Raw genomic sequence first — 21,392 nt, 5'->3', positions numbered from 1 at the left:
TCTGATTGGCTACGCCGGGGCGGGCCGTCGGGGGCGAGACCCCTCCTCCCTGAAAGGTCTTGGGGGCGCCCCTGAGGGAGGGCGGTTGCCTAGCAACGGGGCGGTGGCTCGGCGGGTACCCGGCCTAGCCAGCGCGAGAAGGCGCGAGGCTGCAAGCCCACCCACCCGGGGCTCCAGAGAGGTGCAGTCCCCTCGTCCTCGAGCACTCCCGGGGGGACTCTGGCAAGCTGTCTTGGGCCCGTGCCCAGGAAAACGTGGTCTCAGCTGTGGGGTGGGGAGGGGGGGGCCTCGAGCAGGCCCAGACCCCTCTTTCTGACCGGTGGAGAGGCCCAGCGCCTCCCCGCCCCTCAACCCCGTCTGTCTTTGTGCCGGGTGCCGGCGGCCATTGTGTCCGGGTGGGGAATGGAGGACCTGGCAATCCCCCACCGCCGCGTCCCGGAGCTTTTGGAGAATTCACAGAAAACCCGTGGCGTTCGTGGGGTGTCTCCAACCTTGAGCCGCCCGGAAGGACCTGGGGGCGGCCTTTCCGAAGTCCGAGCGCCGAGCCGCGGCAGCGCCCCCCACCCCCCGCGTCTCTCTGGGAAACCCTGAGCCCCATTCAGAAGTCCCTCCTGGGTTCCCGAAGCCTCGCCCGGGGCCGGTGCTTACATAGGAAGAAAGGGAGGAGGAAGAAGGAGAGGGGGGGGGGGGGAAAAGCCAACTACGCGGAGCCCATACCTCCGGGGGAGTTCTCCTGGCTCCCAGTAGGAGGCGGAGAGCCAAGGGGCGTGCGAGAGCGAGGGGGCTGGGCTCCCGGGCGGCTGGAGGCTGCGGAGCGGAGCGGAGAGGCCGCCTAGATCCGGGCGATGGAGGAGGAAGCCAGCGAGGGCGCAGGTTCCTAACGCTTCGCGATTCCTGGGCGGCCTTCCGGGCTCTCTGCATTTACCGGGTCGCATGAGCCCTCCGGCCGGAGCTGGTTCTTTCGCCAGCCGCCGGGAGGCCGGTTGAGTTACCGGGGAATCCGGCTTGCCAGCCTCCTCTTCCCGACCTATGATACAAAAGATCTTCCGGGGGCTGCACCTGCCTGCCTGTCGCCTGAGACGGATTTGAATGTAGGTGGTGCGGGAGGGGGACTTGCCCATCCATGGGGGTGACTTTCCGCCAGGAAGGTATTTCGGAGAAACGGGGGTGGCTGGGATTTTTTTTTTTTTTTTTAAGGCGGATGGGATCATTCAGAGCCCATTAGTCCTTTGCATTTGACTTTATTGAAGTCCCTTAAAACCCGGACTCAGACCTTCTTCGTAAGAGCTACAAAGAAATCAGGTCTGGTACCCGGAGGAGGACTGGATGGTCGTAAGGGTAAATGGGCATATGCAATTTAATTGATCTATTTTTGTTTTTGTTTTTTCCCCTAAAGCTCTTTCTCTCTCTTCAGAACCTTATTTTGGCTTTGGATCTTAGAAGAGAACCACTAAGCAGAGACCAGACTCTGTGAGTGAAGCAGGTGTTTTGGACAATGGACTGGTTGAGCCCATCTCTATTATAAAAAAAAAAAAAAAAATGTCTCAGAGTAACCGTGAGCTGGTGGTTGACTTTCTCTCCTACAAGCTTTCCCAGAAAGGATACAGCTGGAGTCAGTTTAGCGATGTGGAAGAGAGCAGGACTGAGGACCCAGAAGGAACTGAATCGGAGATGGAGACCCCCAGTGCTATCAATGGCAACCCATCCTGGCACCTGGCGGACAGCCCCGCGGTGGTGAATGGAGCCACGGGTCACAGCAGCAGTTCGGAAGCCCGGGAAGTGATTCCCATGGCAGCTGTGAAGCAAGCGCTGAGAGAGGCAGGCGATGAGTTTGAACTGCGGTATCGACGGGCATTCAGTGACCTGACATCCCAGCTCCATATTACCCCGGGGACAGCGTATCAGAGCTTTGAGCAGGTAGTGAACGAACTCTTCCGGGATGGGGTAAACTGGGGTCGAATTGTGGCCTTTTTCTCCTTCGGCGGGGCACTGTGTGTGGAAAGCGTAGACAAGGAGATGCAGGTATTGGTGAGTCGGATCGCAAGTTGGATGGCCACTTACCTGAATGACCACCTAGAGCCTTGGATCCAGGAGCACGGCGGCTGGGTAAGAACCACGCCCCTTGTGTTTCCCTGTTCGGGGATCCCCTCTGCCCTTCCCCTCGTTCCTTTCCTAGTGTTGGGTGATTGTTGCAAATGTTGATTGTTAAGGAGACCTGCCTGGCTTCATTTCACCAGCAGAGGTTAACAACTCTTTGAGAATATGAATGACCTAGTTGTTGAGGAACCCCCATTCTTTATTCTACTCACCCTCTTGATCCCACCTTTTCATATTTGCATTCCAGTTTCTCAGCAAATGAAAACATAGCCTGTATGTTCATTTAGATGGAAACCTTTGAGAATGGGAAGTTGGCCTAGGGTTCCCTTCACTTGGATGCAATGGTTTCCCACACAGAAGGTGATGACCATAATGCATGGAGACGCTGGCCACCCCGTGACCCTCCAGCCCCTCCAGCCTCTCTCCTGAGTCTCAGTCCTATCCTGCCTTTCTCCTCAAACCAAGCCCCCTTTATTTTAGAGTATGCGTATATGGTACTACTCAGACCATTTGTCCAGGTAGGCATTCCCACTGCCTTAGATGGCTGAAAATTGTCAGGTTTTAGGCCAGTCTGTGCTAGTTGTATTTGTGCTGTGCTCCTAAGTTCATTTTCCCCAAAGTGTGCAACTTTCTGCATGGTTGGCTTGTTTGTAGAGCTCTTGCTGTGTCATGCATTAAGCCCTAGGACTTACTTTGCACCTCCCTGCCTGGGGTTGGTTGGGGAGCTCCAGCTGCTCTATCTGTTACTTTCCAGCCACAGCCCAGGGGCTTTGTTGTTGTTATTGTTAGTACCGTTTGCTGGCAAAGTAAAAACCCAATCTGTGGTGCTCCGTACAACATGAAGATGTGGTGACAGATTGGATGAGTTCTGGCTCACTCACTTAACTAGTAGTGTGACCTTGTGCAGCCTGCTTTACCTTCTTGAGCCTTAGTTTCTTCCACTAGAAAAATATGGCAAGTTTGCTTGCCTTGCAGAGTGTTCAACTCACGGAGATAGTGTGAGTAGGGACATCAGTGAGTGTCCTTCCATAGAGCAGTCCTCCTGCCCATCACTCAGGATGAGATACAGGCTGCTTTCTTTACCTGTGGTTCTGTACTTGGGTTGGGTGAACTCTGCTCTAGTTCCTTGCTCATCTCTGCCTGAGGGAGGTACAGGGCTCCAGAGGTATTCTGTTCCCCAGAATATTCAGGAAACTAACTAGCTAAGGAAAATAAGTCATCCATTGAAGGAGCTGAGGTGGAAGGGGCCATGCTCCAAAGGACTCAGGAATGTCAAGAATGCGGTTGTCCATAGGCTGGGCCAGGGTGTGGTAAAAGCACTTTACTCACAAGCAGGAGACCTCCTGGATTTGCTCTGCAGCCCCACCCCCTCTTCCATTTCCTTTCTTTTTTCCTACTTCATCTCTCCCGCCAGCTCTTGTGAAAGGCAAAGGGGTCAGGTCAATGAATGTCAGGTGATTGGAGTGGCAGTGTAGGAGGTAAACGTGGTGGGCTCTGGATGTACAATGGAAAGTCTTTCTGTAAATAGACTCCCTGGAAGATAAATGATTAAATTGTTCCTGTAGGTGCCTCTACCTGGTATTTTCCCACCTGCTTTGATTCTCTTTTGGATCAAATATTTGTTCAACTGATTTATGGGAGGGACTGGATTGCAGCTCTTCCGACACAGCGTCTGAGTATCTCCAAGTGACTTGGGCTCTTTACCTACCTTGCTCAATTGTTTGGCCTTTAGTCCGAATACTAAGAGGCCTGTTGCCATCGACAAACAAAAGGCAAATGGGAAGAGGTGCCTGGTCTGCCAGCCAGCTTCTATAGAGGGTACCCTAACGACAGAATTGCCAGTTGCCCCATGGTGCCCAGTTAAAGAGGGCTAGAGCAACTCTGGGCAAGTTCACTAGGCCTCCACTGGACTGAAATTCCATCTTCTATCTTTGTTCAGTAATCACTAGAACCCATTGGGCAACATACCCTGTAACATGTGGCTTCTATTTGTGGACAAAAGGGATGTGTGCAGAAAAGCCAGTTATGGCACAACCATTTCTGGATGTGCATTCTTCTCCCAAGGCCAGGGGGTAAAGAAAATTCAAGACAGGATCTTTTGAGCCTTAGAAGAAGGTATCCACTACTTCCTTCTCAGGTACCCTCCTCTTCTGGGCAGTACACAAGTTACAACATCCTTAACCTTCTGACACTGCAGCTTGGGAGGTCCTTGAGTGTAGGAGTTCCGGCCATTCTACCCTTGGTGTACTCTAAATTTAGCATCCCTACAGGAAAAGGCCAGGAACTAAGCCTTTATTGAGTACTTACCTCTTACGTATTTGGCTTTGTGTTCAGTTTGTTGTTGTTGCTTTTTAAACTCAGGGCCTGAGCGCTGTCCCTGAGCATTAGTGCTCAAGGCTAGCACTCTACTACTTGAGGGACAACACCACTTCTAGTTGGCTGGTGGTTAATTGGAGATAAGAGTCTCATGGACTTTCCTGCCTGAGCTGGCTTTGAATCGTGATCCTCAGATCTCAGCATCCTTAGTAGCTAAGATTACAGGTATGAGCCACTGGCTCCCGGTTTGTTTTAGTTCTTTATTGAGCATGTCCTGTAAGGCAGGTGCTAGTCATAAACCAGACATCGTATCTCCCGTCACTGAAATGTATGTTCTTTCATGTGTTCCACACATTAACCTTCTGAGGACTTATTCCTAGTTTAAGTTCCTAGTGGATAAATGATCCTAGATTGTCTCTCATCCAGTTAAGTGACTGAGTGAGAATTTACACCATGCTTGGCTTAACAACACAGCCTAAACACTTTCCATCCATGTTAGTTGTCCAGGAAGTAGTAAAGTAACAGACTGGCACAGCAAGCAGAGATGCTATTGGGTTGAACGCATCATGGTTTGTGAAGGTGTTCGCTCAGAGCTGTGATCTTAGTATTGTCCAGGTTAACAGTATGAAGGACAGTGCCTTTGTTATTGGTGGCAAGTTCCCAAAGTATGCCTAGCCTCAGATTCTGGCACTGGTGAAACATTTAATGTCAGGTGGTTTTCTGGGTTTTTGTTTTTATTGCTCAGGCCCTAAGTAGATGACAGTGGTGTGAGTACAGGGAGGTAGCCTACCCCTCCTAATTGTAGGATGATGCTCCAAGGGCTGGAATTCCAGCCTCTAGCCATACTGCTGCATGCCTGAGTCACCTGGAAAAACGCTGAACCTGTTTGTCTCTCTAGTCTGTCTCTCTCACCTGTAAAATGGAATAATGATACCCAGCTGCCATAGCTTGACTCTGGTAAAGAATCTAGAATAAAAGCCCTTCCCTACCTTAATTGTAGGGTGGAAACACTTCTTTTAATGAATGGGTTTACTCCTTCTGGGGACTGAACTTTACCCCCTGCAGTTATTACTTAGGAAACAAAGCCAAATCCTGAAATATTCAATGGAATATTGTATGTATGACCTTCTACTAGATGGAAGGATTGCTGGGTCTTCCTGTGGGAATGAGGGTGAGGGCCCAAGTGGGCCAGGCCACTTTGGGACAGCTGTCTCTGGAGAAACTTTTTTACCTGATGGAAACACCATTGCTGAGAACGAGCAATGGCCACATGTGGGGAGAAGACCTAACTTGGATTTCCCAGGCTGCATGGCCCTGGGATCGCTTAACATCTGTAGATGTCTTCTCAGATGTCTGGCTTCTTCAGCACGGATATATGCTTAAAATATCTCAGCTTCCTTTGCAAATTTGGTGAGTCTGTGGTTTTCTTGGGGAAACCCCATTAGAAACCCCAAACGTGGAAATTTTCAGTAATCTTATTCAGATCACCAAATTAGGTAGAAGTGTCTCAGGGGCTCCCCCTTGGAACACCCACTTCTCTTGCATGTACATTTTAGGTTGCTCTTAAGGTTCTGTTGCCATCACAGGGATTTCCAGACTTCCTAGGAAGTCTGGAAACAGCCTTTCTGCTGTTTGAAAATTACCCAGGTAATTTTTTCAAGGGCCCCAGTGGAACCTGGAAGATTTTCTTGACTTTCTTGTGGGTGACCACCAGACATGTGTGGGCTGCATGAAATAGCAATTGCTAGCTGATCCATCCTCTGCAGACACCTGTCCTAAAGCCACTGAGCATGAGCATCTTCTATGCTCAGCCTCTCTGTTTTTTCCTGTGTCTTCCCATCATAGGGCCTTTTTTCAGCAATTGTGGTTGTTTCTGACTTCAGCATATGCAGAGATTTAGGGGTAACTCCCAGTGAACTACTATTCTTCAGAAAAAGGATCTTCTACTACCTTTAGTAAGATCTCTGTCCCTATCCCCAACCTCCAGTCTAAGTCTAAGGATCTTCCTATGACTCTCTCTTTTCATAATCCTTTTCTCTTCTGTCCCTGCAGCCTGGTGTGTCTTCATTATTCCCAGTTGGTGCACAGGAAGCAGACAGTCCCACTGAGTCTTTTGTGTCTTTTGTGTTTAGCCTGGAAGAATATGTTAAAAGCTTCCTGTGTGTGAAGGGAGACTCGGCCCTTTTTTTTTTTTTTTTTGGCCAGTCCTGGGACTTGAACTCAGGACCTGGGCACTGTCTCTGAGCTTGTTTTGCTCAAGGCTAGCACTCTACCACTTGAGCCACAACTCCACTTCCTGCTTTTTCAGTGTGTGTGGTACTGAGGAATTGAACCCAAGTCTACATGTATGCGAGGCAAGCACTCTACCACTAAGCCACATTTCCAGCTTCCGCCTTTTTTATGAAAGTCTCCAGCACATCTTGCACAAGGAAAAGAGGCCAGCAGCAACAGTTTAGGTTGGTGTGGGGAAGACATTTCTAACAGCTGTATTGTTTTGTAAGGTTGGGAGCCTCCTGAAAATAAAGTCCACACCTTACCTTTACTGGTTTCTTAACTGAGCACAGGTCTTAAGCACACAGATACCTACTGAAAGAGTAATGGTCCTTTAACTTAGTTATTCCTATTTGATTCAGGGTATGCTGAGCTCCTACTCTATGCCAGGATTTTCTAGGTATAGGGCAGTTAATAAAACTGAGTTTCTGCTTCATGGTGCTCCCAGTCTATTGGGGACAGACAAAAAAATACATAATGTTATGTCTGTCAAAGGAGGATGTGTATAGCACAGTGGTCCCTTAAGATTATACGGTCTGGTGATACTGAAGCTGTCTTAGTTTTCATGAGTACAATCTGATGTTTGCAGTACAACAGAATACCCTCTTAACAATATTTTCCCTGTTGTTAAATTACCTATGACTCCATATGTATATCAGGTGGCAATAAGTGCTCTGAAGTAGATAAGGTAGGTTGAGGCATAGGACATAGCCTAACAAATTTAAAACTTAAAATTGTGATCCAACTGCCCAGCATGTGGCTCACGCCTGTAATTCTAGCTACTCAAGAGGCTGAGATTTGAGGATTGTGGTTTGAAGCCATACCAGGCAGAAAATTCTGAGACTTTTTAAAAAATCTCCAGTTAATCAGCAAAAAGCTAGAAGTAGAGGTGTGGCTGAAGTGGTAGAGCACCAGCCTTAAGCAAAAAAAAAAAAAAGCCAAGAATGCAAGGCCTTTAGTCCAATCTCTAGTACCTGCCTCGAAAAGAATGAAAAGCAAAAAAGGAATAGAGGCATGAGGTGGCAAGGTGGCCACCCACTTTTATAGGAGGGTGAGGAGAAAATGTACAGGGACTCAAGGTTATTTTGTTATATGTGTCAGATAATAGAAGTTATCTGAAGCAGACAGACAACTAATATTTTTTATTAGATTTCCTATATTAGCTGTTTCTTTTATAAAGTTGACAGTTTTCAGAATTCCTTCTGTGTCTGCAATTTCTCAGAATAGCCAGCTCAAAATATGCCAAAGGATGTACATTCAATCATATTTTGGGCTGGTGTGTCCTGAGCCCCCAACAAGACCTGTAGAAGGTGAGATGGTAGATAACATGGGCTCTAAAGGAAATGTGCTTGGCATTTTCAGGGGTGGGCAAAGGGGCTAGAGTGACAGGGAAGAAAGAGCAAGGGGCTGAATGGTAAGAGGTAAGGCAGAGGATAGTTATGGGAGAGAAGGGAAAGGTAACTGGAGCCAGTGCACAAAGGACATTACCAACCAGGTTGAGGACTGAGCTGTAAAATGAGAGCCCGGTGCTCTGAATTCTGTACAGGTGGCGGTAGGGACTCAAAAAAAGAGGCTGGTGCAACTGCCAGATGAAAAAGCATTGTGCCCCTCTGTACAGTATGTTCACAAATAAAATTAAATTAAAAAAAAAAAAGAAAAAGCATTGTGGCTTTAATATGGAGGAGGAGGTGGGAAGGTGGTATGACCAGCTTTGCAAATGATGGATTATTGGTGGATCCATCTCTCCCCACCTTGGAAGCTGTGTTTTTTAGCCACTTGCAGATCCTAGACTCAGGTCTAAAATTAGGCTATAACTGTTCTTCAGAATTCTTCAATTCTCTGTAAATGTAGTTTTCTGATGAATGGTCCTCCACTGTAGCAATATTTTTGTCTAAAGTCCTTGCTTAATCCCTGGCTAGGTTTGTAACCTTTGACCTTCCTCAACCTTAGAGGTGGTATTGAAGACTATTCAAAGTATGCTGTTCAGGAGGCTGAATCTGAGGGACTTGATTGGAAGCCAGAGGGACAGACATTTTGGAGAAACTTTGCAGTTCACCAAAAGCCAGAACAGGCATATCTCAAGTAGTGGAGTACCAGCTGTGAACAGAAAAGCCAAGCAAGAGTGAAAGACCCTGAGTTCAAGCCCTAGTACTAGGATCCCCCCCCCCCAAAAAAAAAAATATGCCTGAGATACATGAGCTGAGTACCATGTTGATAATTTTTTTTCTTTGGTTGTGGGGCCTGAGCCCTGTCCCTGAGCTCTTTTTGTTCAAGGCTAGCACTCTGCCACTTTGAACCACAATGCTACTTCTGGTTTTTTGAGTGATTAATTGGAGATGAGTCTCACTGAGACTTTTCAGCTCAGGCTGGCTTTGAACTGACATCCTCAGACATGCTCAGATTCAGCCTCCTGAGTAGCTAGGATTATAGGCATGAGCCACTGTTGCCCAGCTCAGTATTATATATGTGTGTATATCTATATATGTATATGTTTGTTTATTTATTTATTTTGCCAGTCCTGGGGCTTGAATTCAGGGCCTGGTCACTGTCCCTGAGCTTCTTTTGCCCAAGGCTAGTACTCTATTACTTGAGCCACAGTGCCACTTCTGGCTTTTTCTGTTTATGTGGTCCTGAGGAATCAAACCCAGGGCTTCATGCATGGTAGGCAAGTACTCTACCACTAAGCCACATTCCCATCCAATAATAATTTTTAATGTATTTACTACAGAACTTTACTACAGTACTTATACAACCTTTTCATAGAATTTTAAGCATTCAGTCTTTCTTTTTCTCATAGTGATGCTCAGGCACACTCTCAGAGCAGTCCCTAACAGTATTTCTGTTCTGTCTTGGTAAGAGCTCCGCCCTCCCTGGTCTGACTTTGCTCCTTACTCTAGCCAAGTAAATCACTTTACTCCCAGGCCCCCAGTTTCTGGGCAAGATGGGGGCCTTGCAGTAGACAGCCTAGGAATCATGGTTTTCATTGGCCTTTAGCTATTCCAGATTCCATCAAGTTTGTTCTGGATTAGTTGTTGTAGCATGCTTCCTGTATGGACAGATGTAGTGCGGTACCTTACCAGGTTGGCATAGTCTTTTTACTGGCTCACAGGAATGTACTTTACACTGACAGCCCACAGCTTACAAAGTGCTTGTTTATCCTCCTCCTTGCCTTTTTTTTTGACTCAGAGGTAGGCAGGAAGGATAGCATCTCCTTTTTACAGGAGAGATGAAGTACCTCACTACTCACTTGTTCCATGATGCTGGCAAGTCTTTTGACTTGAAATGGCTACAATAGCAGTACTTTGTTCTGAGGATTCAGTGAGCTAATTCTCCTTTAGTCACATTTATTTGTCCTCTCATTTTTTGTTTTTAATTATTATTTTTGCTAGCAGCAGGATTCAAAGTCAGGGTCTCCTGCTCACTTGGCCTGCATACTTGGTTGATGCTCTACGACTTGAACCATGCTTTCATCCCAGTTTGTTTTTTTGTTTTGTTTTGCTGGTTATTTTGGACATGGAGTCTCTGAGACTTTTCTGCCCCAGGCTGGCTTCTGTTGTGAGGTGAATCATCCCAGAAGCCACATTTTGAAATATAGAATAGTAGAGTCTTTATTATACAGTTAGCAGGCTGCAGGCAGCCAGTTGTTACAAAGGCCTGTAGCCCCCAAATACACATAACACAGCTAGGAAACATGCTAGAGAAGAAAGAACAAAAACAATACCAACAAGCAAATTCAGCTTTAATGGGAAGCTGAATTGGGGCACCATAATGACCTGTGGCAAGCCAGGAGCCAGGACACAGGACACGATCACAGAGACATGTGGCATGATGTAATAGTGGCTGGTCTGGTCCGGGCCTAAATAAGGCCTGCACAGGGGGCAAGTCCACAGGAAATTCCCAGTCCCAGGCACTGGACTGACAGATTCAGTAACCTATCAGCCAAAGGTCCACTCCTGCCTCCAGAGATCCAGACACGCCCATCACCTGAGAGGCAGGTGATTAGCTTCCCCCAGCATGAAGACAAGATGCTAAATAGACCCTGTCTTCCAACCATGTGGCCAATATGGCACTGGCCAGACCTGACCTCCTTACTTCAGACAGCAAGCCTCCAGATCTCAGCCTCCTGAATAGTTTAGGATTACAGGCATGAGACACCAAATCCTGTTTATTACATACTGATCTTTGCCAAAAATGTTTTGTAGGGAGAGACCACCTAGGAGACTTTTTGCCATTTGGTTTGAACTCTTATGAGACTCAGGCCAAGCTCGCAGGAAGCTCCAGGCTTTGGGGGCAAACTCCAGAGTATCCCTTGGATCTAGAGGTTTCGCTCTTGCTCTTCAGGAAATGCCATTGCAGTGACTTCCATAGACTACTTCCTGTCCTAGCCCAGAAGCCGGATTCCTGCTGGCAAGAGTGTGGAAACGGGAAAGTGATGTCCCTAGAGGCACCCACCCCCGTGTGTCTCCTCCCTCCTCCACCCTCCTTGTTCCCAAACTACTTTTTTGGGACATGGCTCTACTCTTGTCAGTTATTGTTCTTCACACCTATTCCCTTCCCCCTTCTCCTGACTTCTCCCTCCGACCTGTGATCCTCTTTTAAGATTGAGAAAAATGCCTTTTTGTTTAGTTCTCCCAGGCCATTTCCCACACCCCACTCTAGGTCCTGGGAGTTTGTCAGAACTCCTGGGTTCCCTCCTCCATTCCTTCTTTCAAGAACAGTTTTCAGGAATTCCCCCTGGAAAGCATTGAACCTGTCACTCAGGTACCCTGTGCCATCTCCCAGGGGTTCCTACCTATTCCTTAGGACAAAGATTCCTTAGAGAGATCCGGGAGTTGGGTTTACTTAAATCCTGCCTCTTGGAGATGGAGGGTGGAGATAACAGTGGGTGGAGAGAAAAGGCCTCTCCCCCCCCCCCCCCCCCCACCTTTCTGGAGGAAGCTTGGAGGTTGAAAACCTTGTTGGACAATCATCTGAGGAATGGGAGCTGGCCTGGGAGGGGTTGGAATGCACTCAACTATGCTTCAGATCCTTTGTTCTACTCTTCAAGGGAAACATTCCCCTCCTCCCTGGCCACACACGTGCCTTTGTTCCCCAGTCAGAGTCAGGCACCGCTGGGTACACAGTGTCCCTTCTGTGGAGCCTGGCTTGCCACCCCAGAGACTGGCCCCTGGTCAGAGGGTACTGGGATTTTTGCCCAGGAGCCCCTAGCCTCGTGGCCTTCCCACAGATGAGTTTCTTGCAGGCTGAAAACTTGCCCAGAAATAACTGTCCAGGCACTTCCTTGGAATTACTCCATTGGATGCCAGTGTCCCAGAATTAAACAGTTCCTCCCTCTTATTCTGCTTGGTGATTAATAATTATTGTTAGCATTGCTATTAATAGCACCTAACATTTATTGAGTGCTTACTCTATGCCAGGCATTGTTCAAAATGCATTAACGTGTACTAATTGATTCCATTCTCACAGCAACTCTGAAGTAAGTGCTATTATTATCATCCCCTTTTCCCAGATGAGGAAACTGAGGTACAGAGAGAGGTAAAGCAGCTTACACAAAGATATCTCAGCAAATAAGTAGACAAGCTTGGAAGGGCAACTTCAAAGCTCCTACTTTTAAATACTGCAGTGTGTTCTTGTTTCCAGTTCGGTGGTGTCTAGATGACTGCTGGCATTTATCCAGTGCTCACTAGATGACAGGCCTTTACTGACATCAGCTCTTTGGGTTACTATCTCTACAACCTTGTCAGTATAGGTAGGGCACAGATTTGAGAAGGCTCATAGTTAACAAGAAGTAGACTCAGAATTTGAAGCCAAGTCTGCCTTGCTCAATAGCCTGTGCTCTTTAGTTCTAGTCCTTAGAAATCCTACCGGGTAGGTGGTATCTTTATTTTAGGCTTTAGAAAACAGAGCCTCAAAGAAAAGTAATTGCCCAAGACAGTACAAGTAATACCAGAAAGAGCTGGTATTCAAAATTGGGGTGTTTGGCTTCAAAACACTACCACCACCTTAGTAGTCTAAATATAATGACAGTTCCTTTTATGTGCATGGTAATATTTGATAATTTACCGAACTCCTTTGTGTATGTCATTTCTAGCCAATGATGAGGTAGGTGAAGTGGGTTATGTTCAGCCTCATTTCCAGGAAGGAAATAGAGAAAGGTCTAGTCACACAGCCTGTGGCAGCATCAGATGCAGAAATCATCTTCTGGCTTTTAACCTATTGTTTCCAATGTCACCTGCCTCCCTCAAGGCTGGATTCATTGCTCAGAGTTGTCCTGGGAGTTTAGTCTTCTCTTCTTTCTTTTCTGTCTCTCTTCTATCTTCTCTACTCTACTCCTTTTCAGCAAATATTAATGAATATCACCCAGTAACTTAATAAATTATAAATCCGTTGGTGGACTAATCCATTCATGGGGTCAAGTTCCTCCTGATGCAGTCATCTCCCATGGCTCTTGATTCTGAAATCTACTATTTGGAGAATCCAAATCTTTAACACATAAGTTGTGAAGGGACATTTGAGATCCAAGCCATAACAATATGTATTCATTACCAACAGATGCATAGACAAAACTCTGGACTCACATTTGAAACAGTTTGACTCCTTGCTGGCAGCAAAAACTACCTGAGAGGATAGCCAACTTACCAGAGTAAGCAAGGTGTGAGAAAGTGAAATGCAGAAGAAGTGGTTTTAGTAATGATAAGTTACTGTGTGAGCCGAGCGCCGGTGGCTCATGCCTGTAATCCTAGCTACTCAGGAGGCTGAGATCTGGTTCACAGCTAAAAGCCAGCCCAGGCAGGAAAGTCCGTGAAACTCTTATCTCCAATAAACCACCAGAAAACCAGAAGTGGCGCTGTAGCTCAAGTGGTAGAGCACTAGCCTTGAGCTGAAGAGCTGAGGGACAGTGCTCAGGCCCAGAGTTCAAGGCCCACAACCGACAAAAAAAAAAAAAAAGGTACTGTGTGGGTTGAGAAAGGGGCTTGGTAGTAGAGTGCTTGCCTAGCATGCATGAAGCCCTGGGTTCGATTTTCTACCACATAAACAGAAAGAGCCAGAAGTGGCTCTGTGGCTTAAGTGGTAGAGTGCTAGCCTTAAGCAAAAGAAGCTCAGGGACAGTACCCAGGCCCTGTCTTCAAGCCCTAGGACTGGCCAAAAAAAAAAGAGCTACTCTGTGAGCTTTCTTTTTTTTTTTTGGTCTGTCATGGGGCTTGAACTCTAGGCCTGAGTGCTGTCCCTCAGCTTTTCAGCTCAAGGCTAGCACTCTACCACTTGAGCCACAGCACGGCCTTTTCTGTTTATATGGTGCTGAGGAATTGAACCCAGGGCCTCATGCATGCACTCAGTAGTAGAGGCAAGGACACTACTACTGAGCCACCTTGCCAGCCCCAACCTGTGAGCTTTCTTTGGTACAAAGAAACCATCTTATTTGTTACCTACAGCTGTTTTGTGGAGGAGAATCTGGGGCTCAAAGGCTCCATCCACAGTAATACGGTAAGAGGCAAAACTGAGTTTTAAGAGATATGTCTTGTGCCAGCTCATCTGAAGCAGTAGTAGACTCAAAAACCCTTGGTGAATGGCTGTGCTAAGTCTGTGGTATAGACTCCAAAAGTGGAAGAGGCTATACCTGCTGGCTACATCCTAAATGTGCCTTAGGCCTCTGCCAACTGGGCCCAATTCCACCATCAGTTACTTACTTGATCATTTGGCCCACAGGCCTCCACCTTCAGCCTGTATCATCAGCACCTTACACCTTTCCTCCTAGCCAATTGCAGTGCCAGCCTAGATTCTTCTGCCCCAACAGTGGAAAGGGTCAGGAAGGGAAGAGGTCACTCACTGATTGCTTGACTAGTCATAGTTTTCTCAGCAATATGACTTTGTACTATTCATTCTGGGGTGGTAATTGAAGTATCACCTCCCCAGAGGCTACCCATATTGATGTGTTTCTTGTCTAGCTTTTTCAAGAAAGCATACATTCTCAGAATATAGGACCTTTCTTTTTTTGCCTTCATTCCTCAACAAATGTTTGGTGAATGAATGACAGCACAGAGATCTTGATAGCTGTCTGACATGTAGTAGGCCTAGTATACATGTATTAGGCTCCAATACCTATTAGGAAGGAGTGGATTATGAAAACTTTCTCTGTTCTGCTCTTCTTTTTGTGGTACTAGGGATCAAACCCAGTACATTGCTAGAGAAGAACTCTACCACTGTGCTATATTACCAGCCCTTTTATTGTAAGACAGTGTCTTTTAGGTAGCCTAGGATTGCCTTGAACCCTTGATGCTGCTATCACTGTGTCCGGCTCCAAAAGAATATGATAGGGGCAAGTTAGCTGGGTGAGAACCAGACAGACAGATCTGGAGGATGGATATGTATGAAGTATTTGGGATACGAATAACAGGGTAGGCTGGCTAGAGCTGGTCAAGCAGGCTAGGAACCTGAGGCTCACATCTATAATTCTGTCTACTCAGGAGGCTGGGACCTGAGGATCTTGGTTTCATGCCAGCTCCAGCAGACAAATTTGCATGACTTTTCTCCCCAATCAACCAGCTAGAAGTAGAGGCTTTGCTCCAGTGGCAGACTGCCAGCTGTGAGTGAAAAAGCTGAGCAAGAGCATGAGAGTGTGAGGCCTTAAGTTCAAGCCCCAGTACTGGCACACAAAAAAGGAAAAGGAAAAAAAAAAAAAAGCTAATCAGGCTAATGACTGACCTGTGACTGACCGATGACAGTGCACTCAGGGCAAAGGGATGGAGATGGCTAATGGTAGAGGTAGGTTCAGAAGGGAGAGGCCCAGAACACTCATGGGATGCAGTCAGGTCTCCACTGATCCCCAAGAGAAAGATTCCCTTCCCAGAAGGGCTCAGAAGGCAGAGTTTCAGGGAAGCAAAGGCCAAAGGCACTTGTGACTTGCAGATCAGGTAGGCTGGCCTGGTTATTTTGGGGCTAAGAGCCAGGTGCAGATTCAAAGGATTGATTGAAGCCTTTTGGCAACCCTGGCCTCCACAGGGTATAAACATCACCTGTCTCCTGCCACCTGCTTCAACAATGGCATCAAGGTCCTTCGGCAGGACTAAAGGGGCCCAGCTTTTTCTTGCTTCCCTAGTGAAGCAAAACTAGCTTCCCAGAGAGACTATCCCCTCCTTCCAGACCTCACAGCATCTTCTCCAAAGGGCCTAGGTGACCATAAGGAATCTTCTGGCAGGGAGCACCCCATGTTTCAGGCTCAAGGAAGGCAGAGTGGTGCACCAGGGGCCTGTTGACAGCTGGGCCCAGCTGGGGGAGGAGTCCGTTTGGAAGCAGGTGCAGATTTCGGGGAGGGTGGGGCCTGAAGGGAAGTAGGGATCTTGGTAGACTGCAAAATTTCCCTCCCCCTCCCCCAACCACAGCTGGCTTCTCCAGGAACCTGATGACCTAATTACCATGCCTAGAGATACTTAGCTTAGCTTGCCGTTCAGGGCTGAGCCAATCTCTCCTCTCTGAGGCTTTTTGGGTCCAAAGGGTGCTGTGGCATGTCCCTCAAAGGGTTCCTTTATAAAGAACATGCATCCTGTCAATGGACTGGCTTCTTGCCCAAGGAAGGAAAGAAGAGGCTTATTTCCTTACTACTCCCTGCCAGTCCTAGGGAGAAAAGTCTCCCCTGTCACCATCCCGTGGTGTCCCTCTGTAGAGGATTGGTGGGTGGCCAGTAGAAGTAACAAACTGCTTTAATGTCAACAGAGAAGGAAACACCTGTTCTCTTCTCAGTGAGTATTAAAAGCTGATGGTCTGAGTGAGGAAGACCTGCATGGGGACTCAGGAGACCCTTGCTGTCTCTGACAGTTCCTGGTGTTTCTGATGCCTGTTCTGCCAAGAGAAATTCCATCACTGATAGAACTAGGTACAAAGTGGAGCCAATGAGTGCTGAATCCCACTTGTTCACTAGTTACCCTTGACAAATTACTTAATCTCTCTCAGCCTTAGTTTCCTCATCTATAAAAAGGGGATAATAACATACAGTGCTTTTCATGAAACCCTCTTGCGAGTGTGAAAATGACAAGCTGCATGGAACATTCAGCATGGAGCACTTACCCTGGAGCCTGGCATATAGTAATTACTTGGCTACTATATTACTCCCATTATCAGATGGTGTTCAAGTTGCTGTAATTGTTGGTGGAGCTACTCTCCAAGAACAAACTTTTTTTTTTTTTTGGGGGGGGGGTCCGGTCATGGGGCCTGAACTCTGGGCCTGGGCACTGTCCCTCAGCTCTTCAGCTCAAGGCTAGAGCTCTACCACTTGAGCCACAGCACCACTTCCGGCTTTTTTCTTTTTGCTTATGTGGTGCTGAGGAATGGAACCCAGGGCCTCAGGCATGCAAGGCAAGAGCTCTACCACGGAGCCACCTTCCCAGCCCTCCAAGAACAAATTTGTAGAGATTTTTTTTTTTCCTTTTTTGTCGGTTGTGGGTCTTGAACTCTGGGCCCGAGTGCTTTCCCTCAGCTCTTTAGCTCAAGGTTGGTGCTCTACCACTTGAGCCACTTCTGGTTTTCTGAGTGGTTTATTGGAGATAAGTCTCATGGACTTTCCTGCCCAGGCTGGCTTTGACCCTTGATCCTCAGATCTCAGCCTCCTGAATAGCTAAGATTACTGGTGTGAGCCACCAGCACCCTGCTGAGCTTGGAGATTTTTAAGTTCCCTAAAGCTGGGGGCCTTGGCTCACAATATAGTCTCCCACCTCCTCTTCAGGGCCTCAAGTCATAATACATACAGTTTGCACATTTGTTGCCTAGGCATTTGGCAATTGGACATATTTACTCTGATCTTTGTTAAGGATCGCCAGGAAGGCAGGGACCCTCTTCCATGTTTGTTGACTTGTTGGAAGAGTTAATAAATTAAATATATAAAGTCCAATAGGAACAAATTAAATATATAAAGTCCAATAGGAACATGACTGCCACACAGTAGGTGTTTAACATGCATTTATGTGGCTAAACAAAGCATCATAAGAACTCTGGAGTTTGTTTAGGACCCACCCCCACCACCCCTTCTTGTTTGCTGCATGGCCATAATAAGCCTTTTGCCCAGGCTCTGCCTGTTGCTTCATGTGTTGAAGAAAGATAACACATGCCTTGCCTCCCTCGTTGGCTAGCAGAGAACCCCAAGGAGGTGATAAATGAGAAAGCACTTTGAGAACTAGAAATATTTGCACTTGTTGATGCTCCTTGACTCAGGTCCCAGCAATAGCTGTATCATTCATTCAGTCATTGAACCAACAAGACTTTGTTTTAATAGACATGGTATTGTATCACTTATCTGACTTTGTGAATTTGGGCAAGTTACTTCTAATAAGCCTGGACACCTATAAAGTAGAAGTTATTCTTTATAAGATGAGGTACTCTGAGTTTATTGGGAATGGAAAATGTGACCTTTTTCACTCTCATCAGCTACTACTGGGCCTAGCACTAGGTGGCCAACTGTTTGGTGACCAAGTTAACAAAAACATTCCTAATGACGAATGGTATAGGTAAAGTGCCTGATGCCCTTCCCAGTGCAGAGTAGAAGTCTAGGTCTTTCTCATTTTGAGGCTTGGTCATTTATGATTGAGACATTGGCTGCTTTCTGCCATCAAAACTAATAGGCAAGCTCAGATTATTGAGTGTGACTCAGATGGGAAGTAGAAATGGGTGTGACTCCTAAACTTAGGATGTCCTTGCATGCCTAGGCTGGACTGCTGAGTGGGAGCTCAGTGTTGCTTGAACATAAAACTAATTGCTGAACAGCCTCACCCCATGCTCACCTCTGATTCAGAACAAGAACAACTGGCCCTTTTCTTATACTCCTGTTGTTTCTCAGGAAGGAGAATGTTCCTATCCCCATAGCACCAACATTCAAGTGGAACTCTAGGAGGTACCATGTCAGGACAGCCTCCCCAGAGAGTCCCTTAGAAATGACCCTTTAGGGAAGGTTCCCGGGAGGGAGCCCAGGTCTAAGTCTGGGTCTCCTGGGACTGGGTCAAGCAGCAGGTGCAGTTATGAGGTCCCAGGCTGGTGGCTGCGTGGTGAAACTGAGAGGCCATATAGGACCAGACAAGAAGTCAGCACGGAGCTAACTGCCTTGCCTGTCCTTGCAGGTGGCTGGGTGCCTGGGGTAAATTTCTGGATCAGGTTTAGTGGTGCCAAGTGCGGTTCCATATTTACTACCACAAGCCTTAGTAAATCTGTGGACTCCAGAGCAAAGCCTACAGTTGGCACCAAGACTAACCCCTTTAAAACCTTTTTAGTAGAGCCCTTCAAGGTGAAAGAGAGAAGTCCTACCTCTGGAGAAACTCTACAGAGTTCTTTATGGGAGCTCTGTTTTGTATATGAGAGAGGGATCATTTTATTGTGAAGCATGGGTGCTAAAATTGGACAGCACTGGGTTTCAATGTGGTCTCTGTCATACACCTGCTATGGGACTTAGAACCCATTTCTGAGCCTCAGTTGGGGATAAGAATAATAGCTGCCTCCTAGGTTTTTTGTTAAAGATGAAATGAGATCTACATGTTGTGCTTGGCACAGATGTTCTAGTAGTTTTTTTTTTTTTGGGGGGGGGGTCCAGTCATGGGGCCTGAACTCTGGGCCTGGGCACTGTCCCTCAGCTCTTCAGCTCAAGGCTAGTGCTCTACCACTTGAACCACAGCGCCACTTCCAGCTTTTTTCTTTTTGCTTATGTGGTGCTGAGGAATCGAACCCAGGGCCTCATGCATGCAAGGCAAGCTCTCTACCACTGAGCCACCTTCCCAGCCCTGTTCTAGTAGTTTTAGCAAAGCTAATCAACACAAGTTTTGTAAGTTATTAAGATACAGGTACTCTTAATTCCATTTTATAGAGGAGCATGGGTGTAGAGAAGTTAAAGTTGTTCATAGATTTGTACCTTGTCAGTAGCGAAGTCATGATTTGAACACCTTTTTGTCCTATCTCTGGATGAGAAGGGGTCTAGTGTTACTGCTTTAACTGTTGTATCCTGCATTGTAGCAGTCTGTGGGTTTTTTGTTGTCTCTGCTGAATTCTGAGTTCAGTGAAAACCAGAAAGCCATCTTAATCACCTTGCATCCCCCAGAGACCAGCAGAGTACTCATAGTTCTCATTAATATTTGCTTAATGGCTGAGATTATTCCCTCTCTTCATTAATCAGTCAGTAGCTCTTTATCGACCATTTCCTGTAGGCTACCTTTGAGCTAAATCCTGGGAGGAATGCAAAGTACAACTATGCCTCTGTAAACGGAAGATTAGAGTGTGTATGTGGAGAGTGTGCATTCCTGAGTATTGTGTCATTGGCAGAAACTGCCACACAGGAGGTAGAAACAATACAGGTGGCTTAGGGATATTTTCTAAGCCAAGATTCTCACCCCTCCCAGAGTGGGCCACTCCCTCTATCTACTTAAACAACTTACCAGATTGCGTACTCCTGCCCAGCTTGGGAACCACCCATCTCCTGTCACTCTGGAGCCTTTTCATCTTTCTTGCCCAGGCAACCAGTTCATAGGATCACAGAATAACAGGACAAAAGGCAGAATATTAGAACCAGAAAAGGACCTGGGAAAATCATTCATGTTCTAACACTGTAGCCAGAAGTATCTTAATAAACATCAGGTCTGAGCTGGGTTCAGTGTCTCATGCCTGTAATCCTAGGTATACTCAAATAACTGAGATCTGAGGATTTAGGATCACAGCTCAAAGCCAATTCGAGCAGGAAAAGTCTATGAGCCTCTCTTATCTCCAATTAACTACTAAAAAGCCAGAAGTAGTACTGTGGCTCCGGTGGTAGAGTACCTGCTTTGAGCAAAAAAGCTAAGGGTCAGTGCCCAGGCACTGAGTTTAAGCCCCAAAATAAACAGTTTCAGCTTTTATCACATTCTTCCTTACCATCCTCCAATGGTGTTCCATTGTCCTTGTAATAAAACCTGGTGTCCTCTGAGGCCTGTATGATCTTTTACTAGCTACCTTATCATACCCCTCATTTCTCTCTCCCAAAGCACTCTGGCTCCATTCTGGTCCTAAATCCTGGTGTACTCATCCCTTTTAATTTTCTCTGCCCAAAAAATTCTGCCTCTGAGGTTTCCTTTCTGGTTCATACAGTTGGCTCAGCTTATCTCACAGGTTATCTCTTCTGTGAGGCTTTCCTTGATCTTCAGTTTAAAGTAGGCAGCTTCTAAATCACTCTCTTGTCCTTTATTTTTTTACATTTCTGTCATAGCAATAACTATCTGAAAAGTCTTTGCTTTTTCTAGTAGAGTCTCATGATTCCCCTCCCCCACTGGGGGGTGGGAGGAGGATTGAACCAGGGCCATATGCTCATGAACATGTGCTGTATCATGGAACTACACCCCCAGCAAGTCCCGTGATTGTAGGAACAGTTTGCTCATCGTTGTGTCTCTTGTGCACAACTAACTGTTCTCTGTAGGTAGTAAACATTCCATGAATGGTTTTGGAATGATTAAACAAATGAACCAACGAAAGACATGAGAAAACTGAGGCCCAGAGAAGGGAAGCTACTGGGAATTTATGATGTTCTTTCAGCTTACCTTTTTTTGAATGCTCATTACTCTATGACTTCCTTTTTTTTTTTTTTTTTGCCACTTATCCTTAATTGTTATAATGAGTTGTGTTTGGAACATCTTTTTTTTTTTTTTAAACATTCACCACTCCAGCCTTAAATAGAAAATTGGATCAACTCTTTTATTTTTTGTTGGAACTTA

General features: G+C 46.6%; 1 protein-coding gene across 1 annotated transcript in view; it reads left to right on the top strand.

Moving 5' to 3' along the window:
* The first annotated feature begins 720 nt into the window (after window positions 1-720).
* Window positions 721-21,392, top strand: part of Bcl2l1 (BCL2 like 1) — a 57,719-nt gene continuing 37,047 nt past the window's right edge. The window contains exons 1-2 of the mRNA XM_070007011.1: window positions 721-1,091; window positions 1,397-2,106. Of these exons, the coding sequence (XP_069863112.1) occupies window positions 1,540-2,106 (567 nt within the window). The 5' untranslated portion in view covers window positions 721-1,091; window positions 1,397-1,539. The remainder of the gene's footprint in view (window positions 1,092-1,396; window positions 2,107-21,392) is intronic.

This window comes from Dipodomys merriami, unplaced genomic scaffold (assembly GCF_024711535.1).
Source record: "Dipodomys merriami isolate MVZ:Mamm:240054 unplaced genomic scaffold, mDipMer1.0.p SCAF_7, whole genome shotgun sequence".
In the NCBI taxonomy this organism is placed as follows: domain Eukaryota; kingdom Metazoa; phylum Chordata; class Mammalia; order Rodentia; family Heteromyidae; genus Dipodomys; species Dipodomys merriami.
Note: the sequence above shows the minus strand (reverse complement) of the source record. Positions and strands in the feature narration are given on the sequence as shown.